The 14,274-nt window shown below is 43.4% G+C and overlaps 2 protein-coding genes across 2 annotated transcripts in view; both read right to left on the bottom strand.

The window, feature by feature from the left end:
- LOC144806102 (uncharacterized) overlaps positions 1 to 14,274 on the bottom strand; it is a 30,298-nt gene that overhangs the window by 6,209 nt on the left and 9,815 nt on the right. Inside the window, exons 3-4 of the mRNA XM_078672539.1 lie at positions 4,271 to 5,521; positions 3,057 to 3,329 (exon numbers count right to left, since the gene is read on the bottom strand). Of these exons, the coding sequence (XP_078528665.1) occupies positions 3,057 to 3,329; positions 4,271 to 5,521 (1,524 nt within the window). The remainder of the gene's footprint in view (positions 1 to 3,056; positions 3,330 to 4,270; positions 5,522 to 14,274) is intronic.
- LOC144806093 (uncharacterized) overlaps positions 1 to 14,274 on the bottom strand; it is a 62,689-nt gene that overhangs the window by 46,114 nt on the left and 2,301 nt on the right. The gene's annotated exons all lie outside the window — the stretch shown is intronic.

Raw genomic sequence — 14,274 nt, 5'->3', positions numbered from 1 at the left:
GAACATCGTATCAGACAGGCTCTCAAAGAATTGGTCATCAAATTCAGGTGATAGTTCAACCAAATTAGATAGCGCTGTAACTTGGCAGGTGTGAGAATGATTGCTGTCATCGAAGGCAGGACCAGCAATGCTCACAGAACGTTGTACCTGGATGATGTTGCTTTTGTCACTCGCTCCACTGTTACCACTTGGCTGTAGTACAGGAGTCTCCACGAATGCCGTCATCAGGATTGGTAGCCGCTGGGGACAACACAATGCGTGAGCCGTTATTGGACTGAGCAAAGTATCGACGTCCATTGGTACTGCTGATGGAAGTGAAAGACAGATGTCCAACACGCATTCATCGCCGCAAAGCATACACCGTAGCACAGGTAAAATGCAATTTTGCCATATCGGTCTGAATGAAAGGAACCAGGTCATGTTTAGATCTCTCAGCCTGGCCAATCCAAGGACGTTAGTTATCCTGTCCCGGTAGCGCATTGCTAGGATTGTCTCTTCCATTCCCATGGGAGCTATGTCTGAGCCGAGGCTTGCCATAACGTAGCAGGAGGGTTAAAAATAGAATCCCTGCGACGAGTCCCAAAAATAATGGTATGCCGCCAAAAATGGAGTGCACAAAATTAGGAAAGATTCCCAAAATTGCCTGGAAGGGTGTTAGCAGTCCCGTAAAGACTGTCTTAAATATGCCTGGGATGCTTGTTGCACTAGACATGTTAAGGAGTTGGCTGAACATTTCTACGAAATGCACGGGGCAATTTGTTGATAAAAAGTCATGAACCTCAGTAGCCGTCCTTGCGACTAGAAGATCATACGTCTCTTTAGATGACGTTATAGGCACTGTTGTCTGTAAAAGTACAGATTTCATTTTGCTTAATGTATCAATTCGTATAGAATAGAGATTCAGACGAGGCCAGATGGGAGTCACTATGTCTGGAGGCCCACTCGGGAACAATGCTTGCATACAACATTTGACCATGGACGTTACTTGTACTAGATAACTTTTCCCTGGCGTCAGGCCACAACATCTGTGATCCGTTCTAAGAATGTAACTCCCGTTTGCGAGTTGCATAAAGAAGGGCTCTATCTGAGTTGCAGGTGTGACTAGCTGGTGGCATGAAAGGTTGTTTGAATTTCCATCACATGCTCCGTGTAAATTAATACCCTGACACAAAAGTATACCGCTTAGTGAATGTTTACAGTTCTCACCACTAAGAAATACATTTTTGTCGCTGTCACTATAGCAAGAATGAGTGTATGGTAATTTCCATTCAGATTTTACAAATCCTTTACCCAATTGTTCATATTGGCCAGCAGGTATGTATTCAAGGCACTTTTTAAATCGGAAAGTTGTTATCGGAATAGTGATAATTCCGTGTATTATCCATTCAATGACAGGACTCTCTGACATTGTCAATGGTAATCTCTCGAGTTTTTCGATGCTCAGGATTGTATAGTCTGCTCCTTTCTGTGCCAAACTGATCTGTTTATCAGTAAGGTTAAAACTGGAAAATAATGACGTTGTGTTGATTAAACGCCAAGGCACATAGCCTGAACGAAGATTTTGCAGCGTCCAGCCTAATTCTATAATAGAGCGTAATTGAGACTGGCCATGTTGTAACATAAGCAAATCTCTGTCTATCACATCAAAGGCAGAGGATACAATATTGTCCAACGAATATATTCTGGAAGACAGAGTCATTAACCCATTGTCTACCACAGAAAGTGATTTCTCCAAATTAATACGATCAATTTCTCGTATTTTCTCAGCAGTTTCAATTTGCTTTACTTTCCAAGCCTCGTTGTAAGCAGCGTAGATGCTGGTCGCTATGAAACGCTTTTGACGCTGTTTGCGTGGTCCAAGAATGAAATCACGCAAATCAGCACCATCTTTTAGTAAAGACAAGTGTTGCTTAATTTCAGCCAGTGTGGATGATTTTAGCCATTCAAGGCAGAGCTTCCCTACACTGTATGTTGTTATTATTCCTGGATGTTGTCTCTGGGAATATCTTGAGTCTAATCTGGTCATTTTTAAACCCTGTGTTTTGTTCAGGAATCTATCTTGACAGCTATTTGTGTCTGTAGGCCAGATTAACCACTTTTTCCAATCAGGATTTGTTCTGTTGAAATGTAAAATTTGTGACACGTCTAACTCAATATCTGTGGTTGCATTCTCAGGTATTGGCTTTGGTATAGACGGTGTTCTAAGGTCTTTTATCTTAGCTAGGCAAAGGCAAGATGTTTGGTGTATTGTGTCATTTAAAAATAACATTTGTTCTGGTATCATGCAGGTTCTAAATAGTGCTTCAATGCCTTGCACCTGCCAATCTTTTGTACCCCAAATTGTTTTCGTTTCAATATTATTTTTCCAATAATCAAAACCAAATGTCATCATTTTTGTCATAAAATGCTTCTGAATATATCAATTTAGAATTTGTCAGCATTGTTTTCATTCCTGTTTTATCTAACAGTTTATAATAAAACGTTTCTGCATCACTGGTGTTAAACCCTGAGAAGTATTTGAATTTCTCAAAAAATGCTTTAGAACTGCTTTTAGGTGGTGTAGAACAATGTTCCCATTGATTATACATAAAAACATTTCTAGGCTGTGCAGATTTATGCAAGTAATGATCCCCATAGTGGGTGTAACAGAATAACTGCTCATAACTAGATGAACCTTGTAAATAATCATGATCTGTGAATCTAGCTGACATTACTAAATCAGACATCATGCCATTAATACTGTTAAAGTCCCAATCATCAGAGAATGTACTAGGTGTTACAAAGTCACTTAAGGAAACCTTTAGTTGATGAGGATACTTCAGGATTTCGACCAGACCATAGATCTCATAGTCTGTTTTCTCCCATACTACCCCACCAGGTATTGGAATTGCTGTGACATTTACTGTTGACAGTTCTCTTTTCTTCACGTGGGATGATCTGTGTGGTTCCAGGACTAGGTTGATGTTCTGACTTGCTGTGTCCATTGTAATATACTTTCCCTCAATGAATTTTCCCAAACACAGTACCATGATGAGCCAAAGCAGGAGGAAAAATACACCTAGACCGAACCAGAACTCTAGCCAAGGGGAAATAAGGTAGATTTCCTTCAGTTGATGAAAGAGTTCCGTTGCTTTTTCTTTAAAAGACTTTTTTGTTTCAGGCATCACTTCGGGCTCGTTTTGATCTTCAGAGAAGTTGTCGAAGTTGATGAAATAACCAGAGGCAGTTCTGTCAATTGATGGGATTGTTCTTTCAATCTGTCTCTCGGTAGCACTTTCTGATGCCACATCATTGTAGACTGGTGTTGTTTCTTGACGAACTGTTTCAATCTGTGTTTCAAGAGGCACGAGTTCCATGGCATTATTGCATAGTCCTTCATTGTGCACTGCAGGCTGATCGAATGTGATGCGTCTTTCAGTTTGAACCTCTTGGATTGTTGCAAGTTTGGGTATTCTGTTGTTTCTTGGGAGTCCACTGGGCCTACTGTTGATTATAGGCCACATGCTTGTGGTTTTACCAGATCGATGGACACGATTCTGTTCTCCTTTTTACCAGCAAGGGGCGGTAGCACAACTGATCTTGTTCCGGTGACTGCCAAGACAGGTACTGCTTTTCTGTAAGAAGGCCCAAATTCCTTCTTCACCGCGATCTTTTCTCTGACTAGATCCCCAATCTTTGGAATCCAGACAGGCCTTGCTGGGGCTGTTGCGGGTGGTGCCTCGTCAGTGGTACTTGGCTGTTGCTTTAACTTTATGTTGCTTAATGATTTTCTTGTTTCATTCAGTTCCTGTAAAACAGCCAAACGATCCTTTACATCAAAGTGCGTTGTTTCTTCTTGTACCACTGACATTTGACTATCGAGGTCCTGAACTCGCATTCTAATTCCGAACAATAGTTCGTATGGGCTGAAACCTTTTAGAGAATTTCTTGGCATGTTGTTAAGACTAGTCTGGACACTTATTAAATGTTTGACCCACCCAGCGCCTGAACCTAATACCTTCGCTGTTATAGATTGCTTTATGTCACGGTTTTTTCTTTCTACCACACTATTCCCTTCGGGGTGCGACGCACAAGAATACCGCAACCCAATTCCCATGCTGGCCATGGCCTCCTTATAGGCTCGAGAGCTGAAAGCAGGACCCTGGTCAGAATGGAACGTGGTAATTGCGTATGTGCCGATAAAGACTCGCAAATCTTTTATAACCGTTCTAGCGTCAGCCGAGCGCTGGGGCCACATCCATATGAACCTCGTACAGGAATCCACTGCTACCATGATATATCTATAGTTGCCGTCCCTTTCTAGGGGACCACAGTGGTCCAGGTAAACGCATGCAAATGGTTTATCCGAGATGAGAAGGGGTGTCTGCACTGGTCGTTTCACTGTTGATACTTTTATCCTTTGGCATATGTCGCATTCCAATACATACTTTTTAGTTTGTATTCTCAGGCGAGGCCACCAATATCTCTGTTTTAATAGTGATATTGTTGCGGAAACGCCAGCGTGTGCAGAAGCAAGCCCTTCGTGTGCCGCTTTGATTAGTCCTAGTCTGTGTTCCCTGTTTGGAATTACTCTATCCCCCACTCCAGGGATTCGAGCAAAAGGAACATTATTTGTATCCGTTAAGTACAAGTACTTTTTAGGAAAGCCTTTTGGGAGTGTTTTCTTATCATTTTTTACTGACGTACTGACAGCTTGTAGAATATCGCTGTCTATTTTTGTTTGTGACCGAGTTATCGCAGCTACGGAAGCCGTTTGCACAGCTGCCTTCGCGGCTTCATCAGCCAATGAATTCCCTGCAACGTGAACGCCATCACGTTGATGACTCAGTGTATGTATCACGTGAGTCTTTTGTAGTTCTTTTTGTAAAAGAACTACCTGTTCCCAAAGCATTTTATGCTTTATTGTGCCACCTTTTGCATCTTTGAAACCATTTTCCACCCAATTCTGCAAGTATTCATTATAAGATTGTACGCAATAGAAAGAATCGCACACTATTAGTGTGGGGAATTCGCGATCGGTATTTTCTAGCGCCATCTTAAATGCTACTAATTCAGCTCGTTGAGCCGAGCAATCTCCTAGAGATTGTGTTTTAGTGACCAGTGGTCTGAATTTTCCATTCTGCCAGCGACCTTTTACAATCGCGCACGCAGCACTGTAAGCTTGCTTACCCCCAACTGCGGGTTGTGCTGATCCGTCAGTATATATAATACTTCCGTATTCTTCAAAAGGCAGGATTTCAATTGGCAGAGGACATTCATATTCATATTGTAAAAATTCCTGTGTTTTTAAGTTAGGATCAAATTCGTAAACTACGTCTGTTGCAGCAAGAGAATTAACCCATTGAATCCATCTCGGATGCAAAGCTTTAGCATTAGGAATGCTTGCTTTAGTTACCGCTTCTAAAGCCGGTATAGGAGTTACGATTATTATTCGTTTACCTTGTGCTAGGGGCCTTTCTTTCGCTACAGCAGTCTGAACCGCAGTTAGAATTTTCTCCGTTGAACTGAATTTTATTTCAGCCTTTGTGTACAAATGTGATTTGTAAGCTATTGGTACCTTTTCTCCCTCATTAGAGGTTAGGTATGTGAATCCGCATCTTCCTGGGATGACTCGGATTACAAGATCACGTGTGTTGTCACGTGTATCTAATTTTGTTTTTGCTAACATGTCTGTTTGCAGTGATCTCAAAATTTCTGTGTGTTTTTGAGTCCAATTGATTTGTTTAAAATCAGGTTTTATTAGTTCGTAGAGAGGTTTAACCCTCTCTGCGTAATTTAGGATGTAAGTTCTTCCGAAATTCAGAAAACCTAGAATGGATTGTAAATTCTTCAGCGTTTTTGGAGCTTGGAGTACAGCGCACTTCTCTAAGAAGTTGTCCGCTAGGCTTTTCCCTTCACTTGATAATTCGTACCCTAAAAATAGTACTGTCAGATGGGCAATTCGAGACTTTTTAAAGTTGAATTTGTAACCCTCTGCTGCGAACCCAAGTATGATGGTGTTCACTCTTTTCAAGTGAGTATCCAAGTCGTCGTCTGTGAGATAAATATCATCTACGTAAGATAATGCTTCATCATCATAGATTTGTAGTAACTCTGTTACCCTAGCTGAGAATAGTCCTGGGCTGTTCTTGAACCCCTGTGGGAGTCGACAGAATTTTTTCTGTGACCCAAATGCGGAGAAAGCGGTCAAATATCTGCTTTCTGGTGCAATGTTTTGACAAAAGAAACCATTAGAAATGTCTAATGTCGTTTTATATTTTTTCCTAACTATATAATTCATTAGGGCTGCACTATGCGAGTTTTGTACTGCAAAGGTTTTGCAACATGTATTAAGATGTCTGTAGTCCAAAACTAGACGATATGAATTGTCTGGCTTGGAGACAGGAAACAAAGGATTGTTCATTTGAGAGGTGCATGTTTCAATCACCCCCTGGTACTCAAGTTGATCTAAGATCTCCCTGACTTGTTTTTTAGCTTCTTGCTTTATGGGATACTGCCGTTGGGCAGTTGGTTCACTTTTTAATTGGATTTTGTGAGGAGGTGAATCCTCATCCCATCCTACATGATTTTTATATAACGCAGGTGCCTGGGCCACTGCCCATTTCCTTGCATATGTATATTTTTTATGAATCGGAATGTGATTCAAGAAGGCAGGCATAATCACTTCTTCGCCACGAGGGCACTCCCTGACAAACTCTGGGGGCCAATCTTTTTCAGCTAACAGAATATCATAGCCTTTTGAGAGCTTATCCCAAAATAGACCCTTAATTTTCCTAGTCTTATCACCCTCTATACGCAATGTTATTTCGTATATTTTATGGGGCTCGCTAAGTCTGGCGTCGGCAGTTTCAACCTGAATGTATTCATTCGCGTCCACTGTCTCCAGATGACTCATCAAGATCTTGCGCGCTATACTGATCTCTGCTGCACTGTCCAACATTGTCAATGCCCACTCCCCGTTTTTCAACTGTGTCCTCAGTATTCTCGGCATGGTTGATTACTCCAATACTGGCTACCTTCTTTTTAGGAAATTGAGATTTCTTATTTTGAGCAGGTTCCTTGTCTTTGGACTTGGTGTGCTCTCCTGGGTCTGACCGTCCTCTTCTTTCCGAATTCTGTGGAAGAGATCGAGAGGGACGTGTATCAATACTTTGATATCTATCAGGTTTTTTCAGATTATCCCTATTTCTAAGGATATATCTTTTCTCAGAGGGCTCCCGCTGGGGAGACTGGCGTTCTCGAGTCGGAGTTCTTTCCCTCCGTCGAGGAGACCTTCCTCTGGACTGGAAAACCTTTTCCTTGGGAGTGGATTGTTTATTTCCATCCCAGCTCTTTTTAGGAGTGTTTAAATTATTTTTAATAAATAATTTTTCAGGATTTTCGAGCAGTTGGGGCTTTACCGGTTTCCCACCCAAGCTGTCTCTACCTAATTCTTCATAGCATTTTTCTATGATTTTTGCTAGCTCAACAGGATCTTTTATATCTGTTTCCTTCAACTTCTGGCGAATCGCCACAGATGCTGCTTCTCCCCTAATGTTGGCTAATAATATAGCCGAGACCTGCTTGAAGTCTTTCAGTAATTTCATACCTAGATTTAAAGCGGGCTCTGGACCGAATTCATTTTGAATCTGTTTTAGCACTTCTGGTATTACCGCCATAGACGGAACACCGTGTGTTTTTGTGTAAATGGAAGCAAAGACTGTACCCCAAGTGTCACAGTCCTCCACGTGTGGTGCGATTCCCATAGGAAGGCAGATGGTCAAGATTCTGTGTTTCTCAATAGGGGTAGTATCAGGAAATACTGCCTCTATTTGAGTGATTTTCTGTGCTAACCAGAAAGGAATTTGTTCCCGTTTTACGGGTGTTTTACCAAGACATGACTGTATGTTCTGTGGTGTAATTTTATTTGTGTTCCCCTGATGAGGGGTCAGCTGTGGTGTATTAACAGCTGGTTGGACTGTTGCAGTCCGCATTACATATTGGACTAATTGCCTATGTATTTTAATTAGTGTTTTGAGCTGTGCTAACAGCTCTTCTCTAGACATTTTTACAATGTCCGGATGTGGTGTGTAGCTGGCTAGAACCGGCCACGTGGCTCCTGGTCTACCTAGTGGACCGAGCCTCGTAATGTGATCATTGTGTTTTAGGGCGCCATTAAACCAGAGCAGGTGCTCTTGAAATTTAAGTGGAATTTCAATCTCCTCGAAAGGAGCGTACTCTTCCGGAGGTTTCTCTATTTTGTAATAGTGAAACTCTTTTGTTCTAGCGTTTACCGCTGGAAAGTTTATCCATGAATAGAATACCTCTGTCTGCCGATACTCGTGAGCCTCTATCACGAAGACTACTGTACCACCTTGAGGTGTCAGTCCGTTCTCTATAAGTTTTAAAGTTATAGATCTTCTTTTGTGGACCGGGATGATAATAGCATCCGGGTCTGTGTGTTCGGGACCTTGCTGAGTCGCATCTGCTGCGCCCCCAGTGGTTCCGTTATTTTCTACTGACATTGTATAAATGCAGGTTTTGCAGAGTAGGTCTCCAAGGAGACAAAGATTAGGTTCACAATATTTTGGAACACTGTATCCTTCAACGTTGAATAAACCAGAGCTTTACATAGGAATCTCTTCCTACTAAGGTCGGGCGGATTTTAACCTTTCACCCACTCCAGACGTCTATTGGAGTATTTACGGGAGAAAGGGGTGTGAAATATGCACGACTGAGTTACTCTAACTGCCTTGCGTTAGTTTATCGCCTTACCAAACGTTGGGCGCCATGTAGTGTAGTTCCTAGTTTCCCACTAGGCCCTGCGCATTGGAATAACATAAACAGTAGTATTGACGTGGAACTGCTTATATTCCAGGCCTCCACTGACTATGCTAAACTTAATTGGGTTGTGTTACCAACTAGCTCAGAGGTCACTGGAAACTTTCTTCTCTGCATAGGAAGTGATCAGCTTCCTTGGCACAGACAAGAAGGGATTCAGTTTTCCAACAACCGTGCAACATGACAACTTTGCTCCTCAGATCAAGAGTCGATCTCTAGGGTCGTGTGAAACAATAGACATGTATTTCACTCAGTCAGTCTAGTGCAGTTTACTTTCACGAGATGTAGAGAATAGAGAGACGGGCGTGTATCAATAAAGGGTTAACATTTATTGAACAGTCTTTCTTCTCGTACAAGAGAAATGTATTGCCACAATTGCAATAATTGTTATTATAAAAAGTACGTACAGTAGGATAAGTATTGCGAAATAGAACTGTAAAAGCATTGATATGGTTTCTTAGCCATACAATGGTTTAAAAGTAATAAAACATATATACAGTCATATATACATTAGGCTAACATACTCAACTGGTGCTTCTAACTAAGCCTACCCCAGTGTGCCTGACCTAAGCCTAACACGTGAAAAGGGGGAGTAAGTAAGTAGCTTTAAGTTAAGTTGGTTTTGCCAAGGTTTGTTTCAAGAATTCTCGTCTAAGGGTTTAGTCAACACCATACCTCTGAATAGAATGATGGAGGATTGGTATCTCCTTCAGGGGTCTCTCTCGATATCCCAGTCACCCGCGAGGGTAAACCGGAAGCGCCGGGACTGGATTTCTCTGCACGAGAAAGGCAGCGGCTTCTTCAGCGCGTCGAGGAAGGAGGGGGGACAGCGTCCGCGGGCAGCTGGAATCTGCTGGATGTCTTCGCAGAGGGACGTCTGTTCAGCTCCTTAAGCGTACTGCACCATAGGTCGCGCTTTAGCGGCGATAATGGTATCAGCAGCTTCACCACCACAGGATAGCAGGCTGCAGCGACAGAGTGCTAGATTTACCAACACAGGGTCATGCAGGCAGCCAGCATCAGTAGCTCGCAGCTCACAACAGCTCACAGTCGGGGATTGCTTAAGGCAACGTTGGTAATATTTATACCTGACAGGTGCCGGGTTTGACGCAAGTTTGCTGGACATAAGACGTCAATTAAAGATGTCACTAGGAAGTGATAGTTATCAGTTGCTCATTAGAGTTCCATTACTAATCAAAACATAGCAAGCGGGGATTTCCAGGTTTGCTAAGTTTTTATCTTGTTGAAGAACTCGGAGTGTTATCTAGGAATATCAGATAGTGACTGCTGCTCTGTCATTGCACTAATTGGTCGCAAAGGAAGTGGCAGAGGGAACTATGCTGGAATGTGGCTCTGTTCGTGTGAGGCCAGAGATGACTTTTCAGAAAATCGCACTTGAACGGTTATGCCAATATAGGGAATAAATGGATTTATAGCCGAATAGGGGCATAAGGTCACAGTATCGATCAGGAACCTAGATAAACACGCAACAGTGCCAAGACACCAGGGCTTCGAAGGTCCAGCTGGGCCTCCTAAGGTCTAGCATGGGAATATGCTCCCTCAGGAGAATGGCCTGGTGGTCTGGTAATGAAAGCTGAACCTGGTTCCCCAGTTCCAAATTCGGCATCTTTGGCCATAGAGCCAAACTCTCACCCCCACTGAACACCACACTGCCCCACTGAGAAAAACTTGCAGTGCCTTCAGCTACAACCCAATTGTGCCCCGCTATAAACACCTGGATGCGACACATTTCAAATTATGCAACAGACAAGAGTAATATGCTGCCTGAAAGAAAAACAAGTAATAACATCCTAGAAAATCAAACACTTATAGGGAATGCAAGATTAGGTAACGCATGTGAAATATAAACAGGAACAACATGGTTACCTCAACACTTTTACACTCGCTATTTAGAAATCAAAGAGTGCGTTGCCTGAAAAGCAATGGACATGACTACAGGGCCTGGAAGGGACCCGTTCAATGTCCATTGCTTATATCCTTATAAAACGTAAGCAGTATGATTTAAAAAGACCACATCCCTGAACACAGAGCTGCGGTACACATTTTATAAACAAAAATAAGGAAAACAGCCGATAAGGATTGCATTGAACGTTTTCCACTCCACGCACCAACAGAAAGACGAGAAAACGAAAGTACTGTTTCACTGGCAAACTCTGTGAAGTGGCGCTAATGTGTTTAGGTGTGAATAAAACCAATCTGGCCACTTTGCGACCCCTCTTTTTTGCTTTACTTTGTTATTTTTCTTATTTTTAACCTTTTTAGGCCGAGGACTGCGTCGCACTGCGTAGCACTGCGTAGCAGTGTGGGCGGAGCTCTGAGATTTAATGTTTCTTAGTTAAGGGGCTTGAACCCGCCCCTCTTCTCCATTGCTGGCTTCCTAAACGGAGGCCAGCCATTGGAGGAGAGGGGAGTCACTCGGTTCAAGCCCCGTCTTTTATGGATTAGGGGGCGTTTTTTAAGCTTCTTTCTTGTTTTCTTTCTCTCCTCTTCCCATTGGCTGGAATTTTACCTTCCAGCCAATGGGAAGAGTAGAGAAAGAAAACCACCCCCCCAAATCGGAAAATGACCGTGCTTTCTCCGAGGCATTTTTTCCTCGCCTTGGAGAAACATGGTTGGTGTTATTTAACTCATTTCTTTGTTTTTTTGGTCCTCGTCTCTGACCCTGCCTCCACAGCGCTCTGAAGCGCAGTAGCCTTACTCGGTTTGGTTGTCAAATGGCTTCAGATAGCAAAACAAAAATGTTCGCCCAATGAATAGCGATCATAAATATAGACGCACTTTTCCCAGTTTTGTAAGGCAAGTCCAAAATCAAACCCTCGAGCAGTAAAATTGATCGGACGTTTACTTGTTTTATCTACATTAAAAATAATGAAAGAGCGAGTCGGCCCTTGGGCCTCTAATTTTTCACATGCCGGTTGCGCAGACCTCTTTTAAGTGGGTGCATTGACCCGCTGAGCTGCCTCGCCAGCCTGCAGGCCAGGAGGTTGTTATGTGTCATTAGAGCTGCAATGATGCATTGTTTTACGCCACATCAGCCTCCTGCAGAGGCTCGTGCAGCGTACTGAGGGGTTGTTGAACCGCTCCTCCTGTCAGGATGAGAGGGGGCTGTGTCATGCGCGCGCAGTTTATTTCCCAGATATCTCGCGCTCTCCAGTGACGCCGAGATTGATGGATCGAATACAGACTGCGCAGCACACATTTTTTGAATTAGGGCCCGGTTGCCATGGAAACGCCGCGACAGCCACGCAGCCTCCAGGCCCAGGGCAGCCATTATGGGCCGGCCCGGGCAGGGTGACCAGGCGGGGGAGCGAGGCCTGGCTGTAGCACCGCCGCTCGGCTTAATGTGTAACTGCTTCGGAGATAGGCGTCTGCCGCAGAGTAGGAGCCGGCGACCCAGGGCAAAGGTAACCCCCCCCCTTTCAGCAGAAATGGTGACTGTAGTCTGGCTTGCTGACTGAAGCAGTTTATAACCGCTGATAGTATCTTAATGCGGAACACACGGCCTGGGGAGCCGAGGCTGGCGTTTCTGTAAGGAAATGTCGCGATTTCGGTAGCATGGTGTCTATGTTCTAGCAGGGCTGGTCCGTTCATTAATCCATCATCCCTTTCCCCTGGCCTATTTAAGAAAGATCTCGCTGTACGTTGACAGTGCTGCTAAATGAGCACTGAATAGGAAAACTTTAGGAAGTAAAGTTAATTTGGTGTAGTGAAATAATATTTCACTGGGCATATATGCCTGTAGGGATGTTATTTAGACCTTACGTTACAACACCCCCACTCAGTTCTGCTTATTTTTATAATGGGGTATTCAAATTATCTAACTGTACTTTCGTTGTCGACATCTTCACCCCAGAAGGCAAAAACGTAAAGCTCAACATCGTCTCATAATAACAAAGAATCAGATCCCTATTTATAAAATAATTTAAAAAACTAGCAATCTTTAAAGTTGACTGAGCTGTTGTTTGTGGCCCCCTTACATGCCACTTTTGGTTGTTGGTGTCCTCCAGAATGGCTATATGTCTTATCAGTTTCATGAATGTGCTGAGGTCCGTGTTTAGTTCATCCTTTTCAACGTATACATGAGCCCCCTCGCGGCCATCGCCCGTCAACACAACCTCAACATCATCTCCTACGCGGATGACACTCAACTGATCCTATCACTCACCAATGACCCTAGCACCGCCAAAACTAACCTACACGAAGGAATGAAAGAAGTAGCCGAATGGATGAAACACAGCCGTCTGAAACTGAACTCTGATAAAACAGAAGTCCTCATCTTAGGCACCTCCCCCTCCGCATGGGACGACTCCTGGTGGCCAGAAGCCCTTGGAAAAGCACCCATCCCGACAGACCACGCACGGAACCTGGGCGTCATCCTGGATTCCTCACTTTCAATGAACAGACAAGTCAACGCCGTCTCCTCATCCTGCTTCAACATTCTTCGCATGCTCAAAAAAACATTTCGTTGGATCCCCACCGAAACTAGGAAAACGGTCACCCACGCTCTGGTCACGAGCCGACTGGACTATGGAAACACCCTCTACGCCGGGACTACCACTAAACTCCAGAAAAAACTTCAACGAATCCAAAACGCCTCAGCCAGGCTCATATTAGACATCCCGCGTAAAGAACATATCTCTGGTCACCTGAAAAACCTCCACTGGCTTCCCGTCAATAAGAGGATCACTTTCCGGCTCCTAACCCACGCACACAAAGCACTCTACGAAATCGGACCAGAATGCCTCAACACACGACTGTCCTTCTACACCCCCTCCCGCCAGCTTCGATCTTCCAACCAAGCCCTTGCCACTGTACCTCGCATCAACAAGACCACCATGGGAGGTAGATCCTTCTCCTACCTTGCAGCTAAAACCTGGAACGCACTTCCCACTTACCTTCGCCTTACCCAGAACCACCTAGCATTCAGAAAGCAACTTAAAACGTGGATATTTGACAAGTAACTCCCCACCCCTCCTTAAGCGCCTTGAGACCCTCTGGGTATGTAGTGCGCTGTATAAATCCTTTGACTTGACTTGACTTGACTATATTAAAGAGTTCTAATTTTTCTAGGACTCGCAAGCCTGCTTGGATAATAGGCATCCATTATTTAAAATCAAAGTATTGGCAGATTTTGAAGCCAGAGTCAGATGCCTTAAACACAAATTAACTTCCAGTTGAGCAGGGGTCATTTATTTTATTAAGAAAGAAGTGGAAAAGCTAAACACAAGCATATTTAGTTTAAACAAATATTTTTCTTCTAACCTGACACCTTTGGTTGGTTTGTATTCCTAGCCCAGATAAAACATGCCATTATCTTTACACAGTCACACTGTTGAGCAGATGCCTTTGATATGAGATAACAAATGCACAATATGCTAATCTGGTCCTGCCCTCTATTGACAAAGCATAAAAAACTTGAAGACCACCCATATA

Source organism: Lissotriton helveticus (assembly GCF_964261635.1).
Source record: "Lissotriton helveticus chromosome 1_1 unlocalized genomic scaffold, aLisHel1.1 SUPER_1_unloc_45, whole genome shotgun sequence".
In the NCBI taxonomy this organism is placed as follows: Eukaryota; Metazoa; Chordata; class Amphibia; order Caudata; family Salamandridae; genus Lissotriton; species Lissotriton helveticus.
The sequence above is the reverse complement of the archived record's forward strand: the minus strand, read 5'-3'. Positions and strand labels throughout refer to the sequence as shown.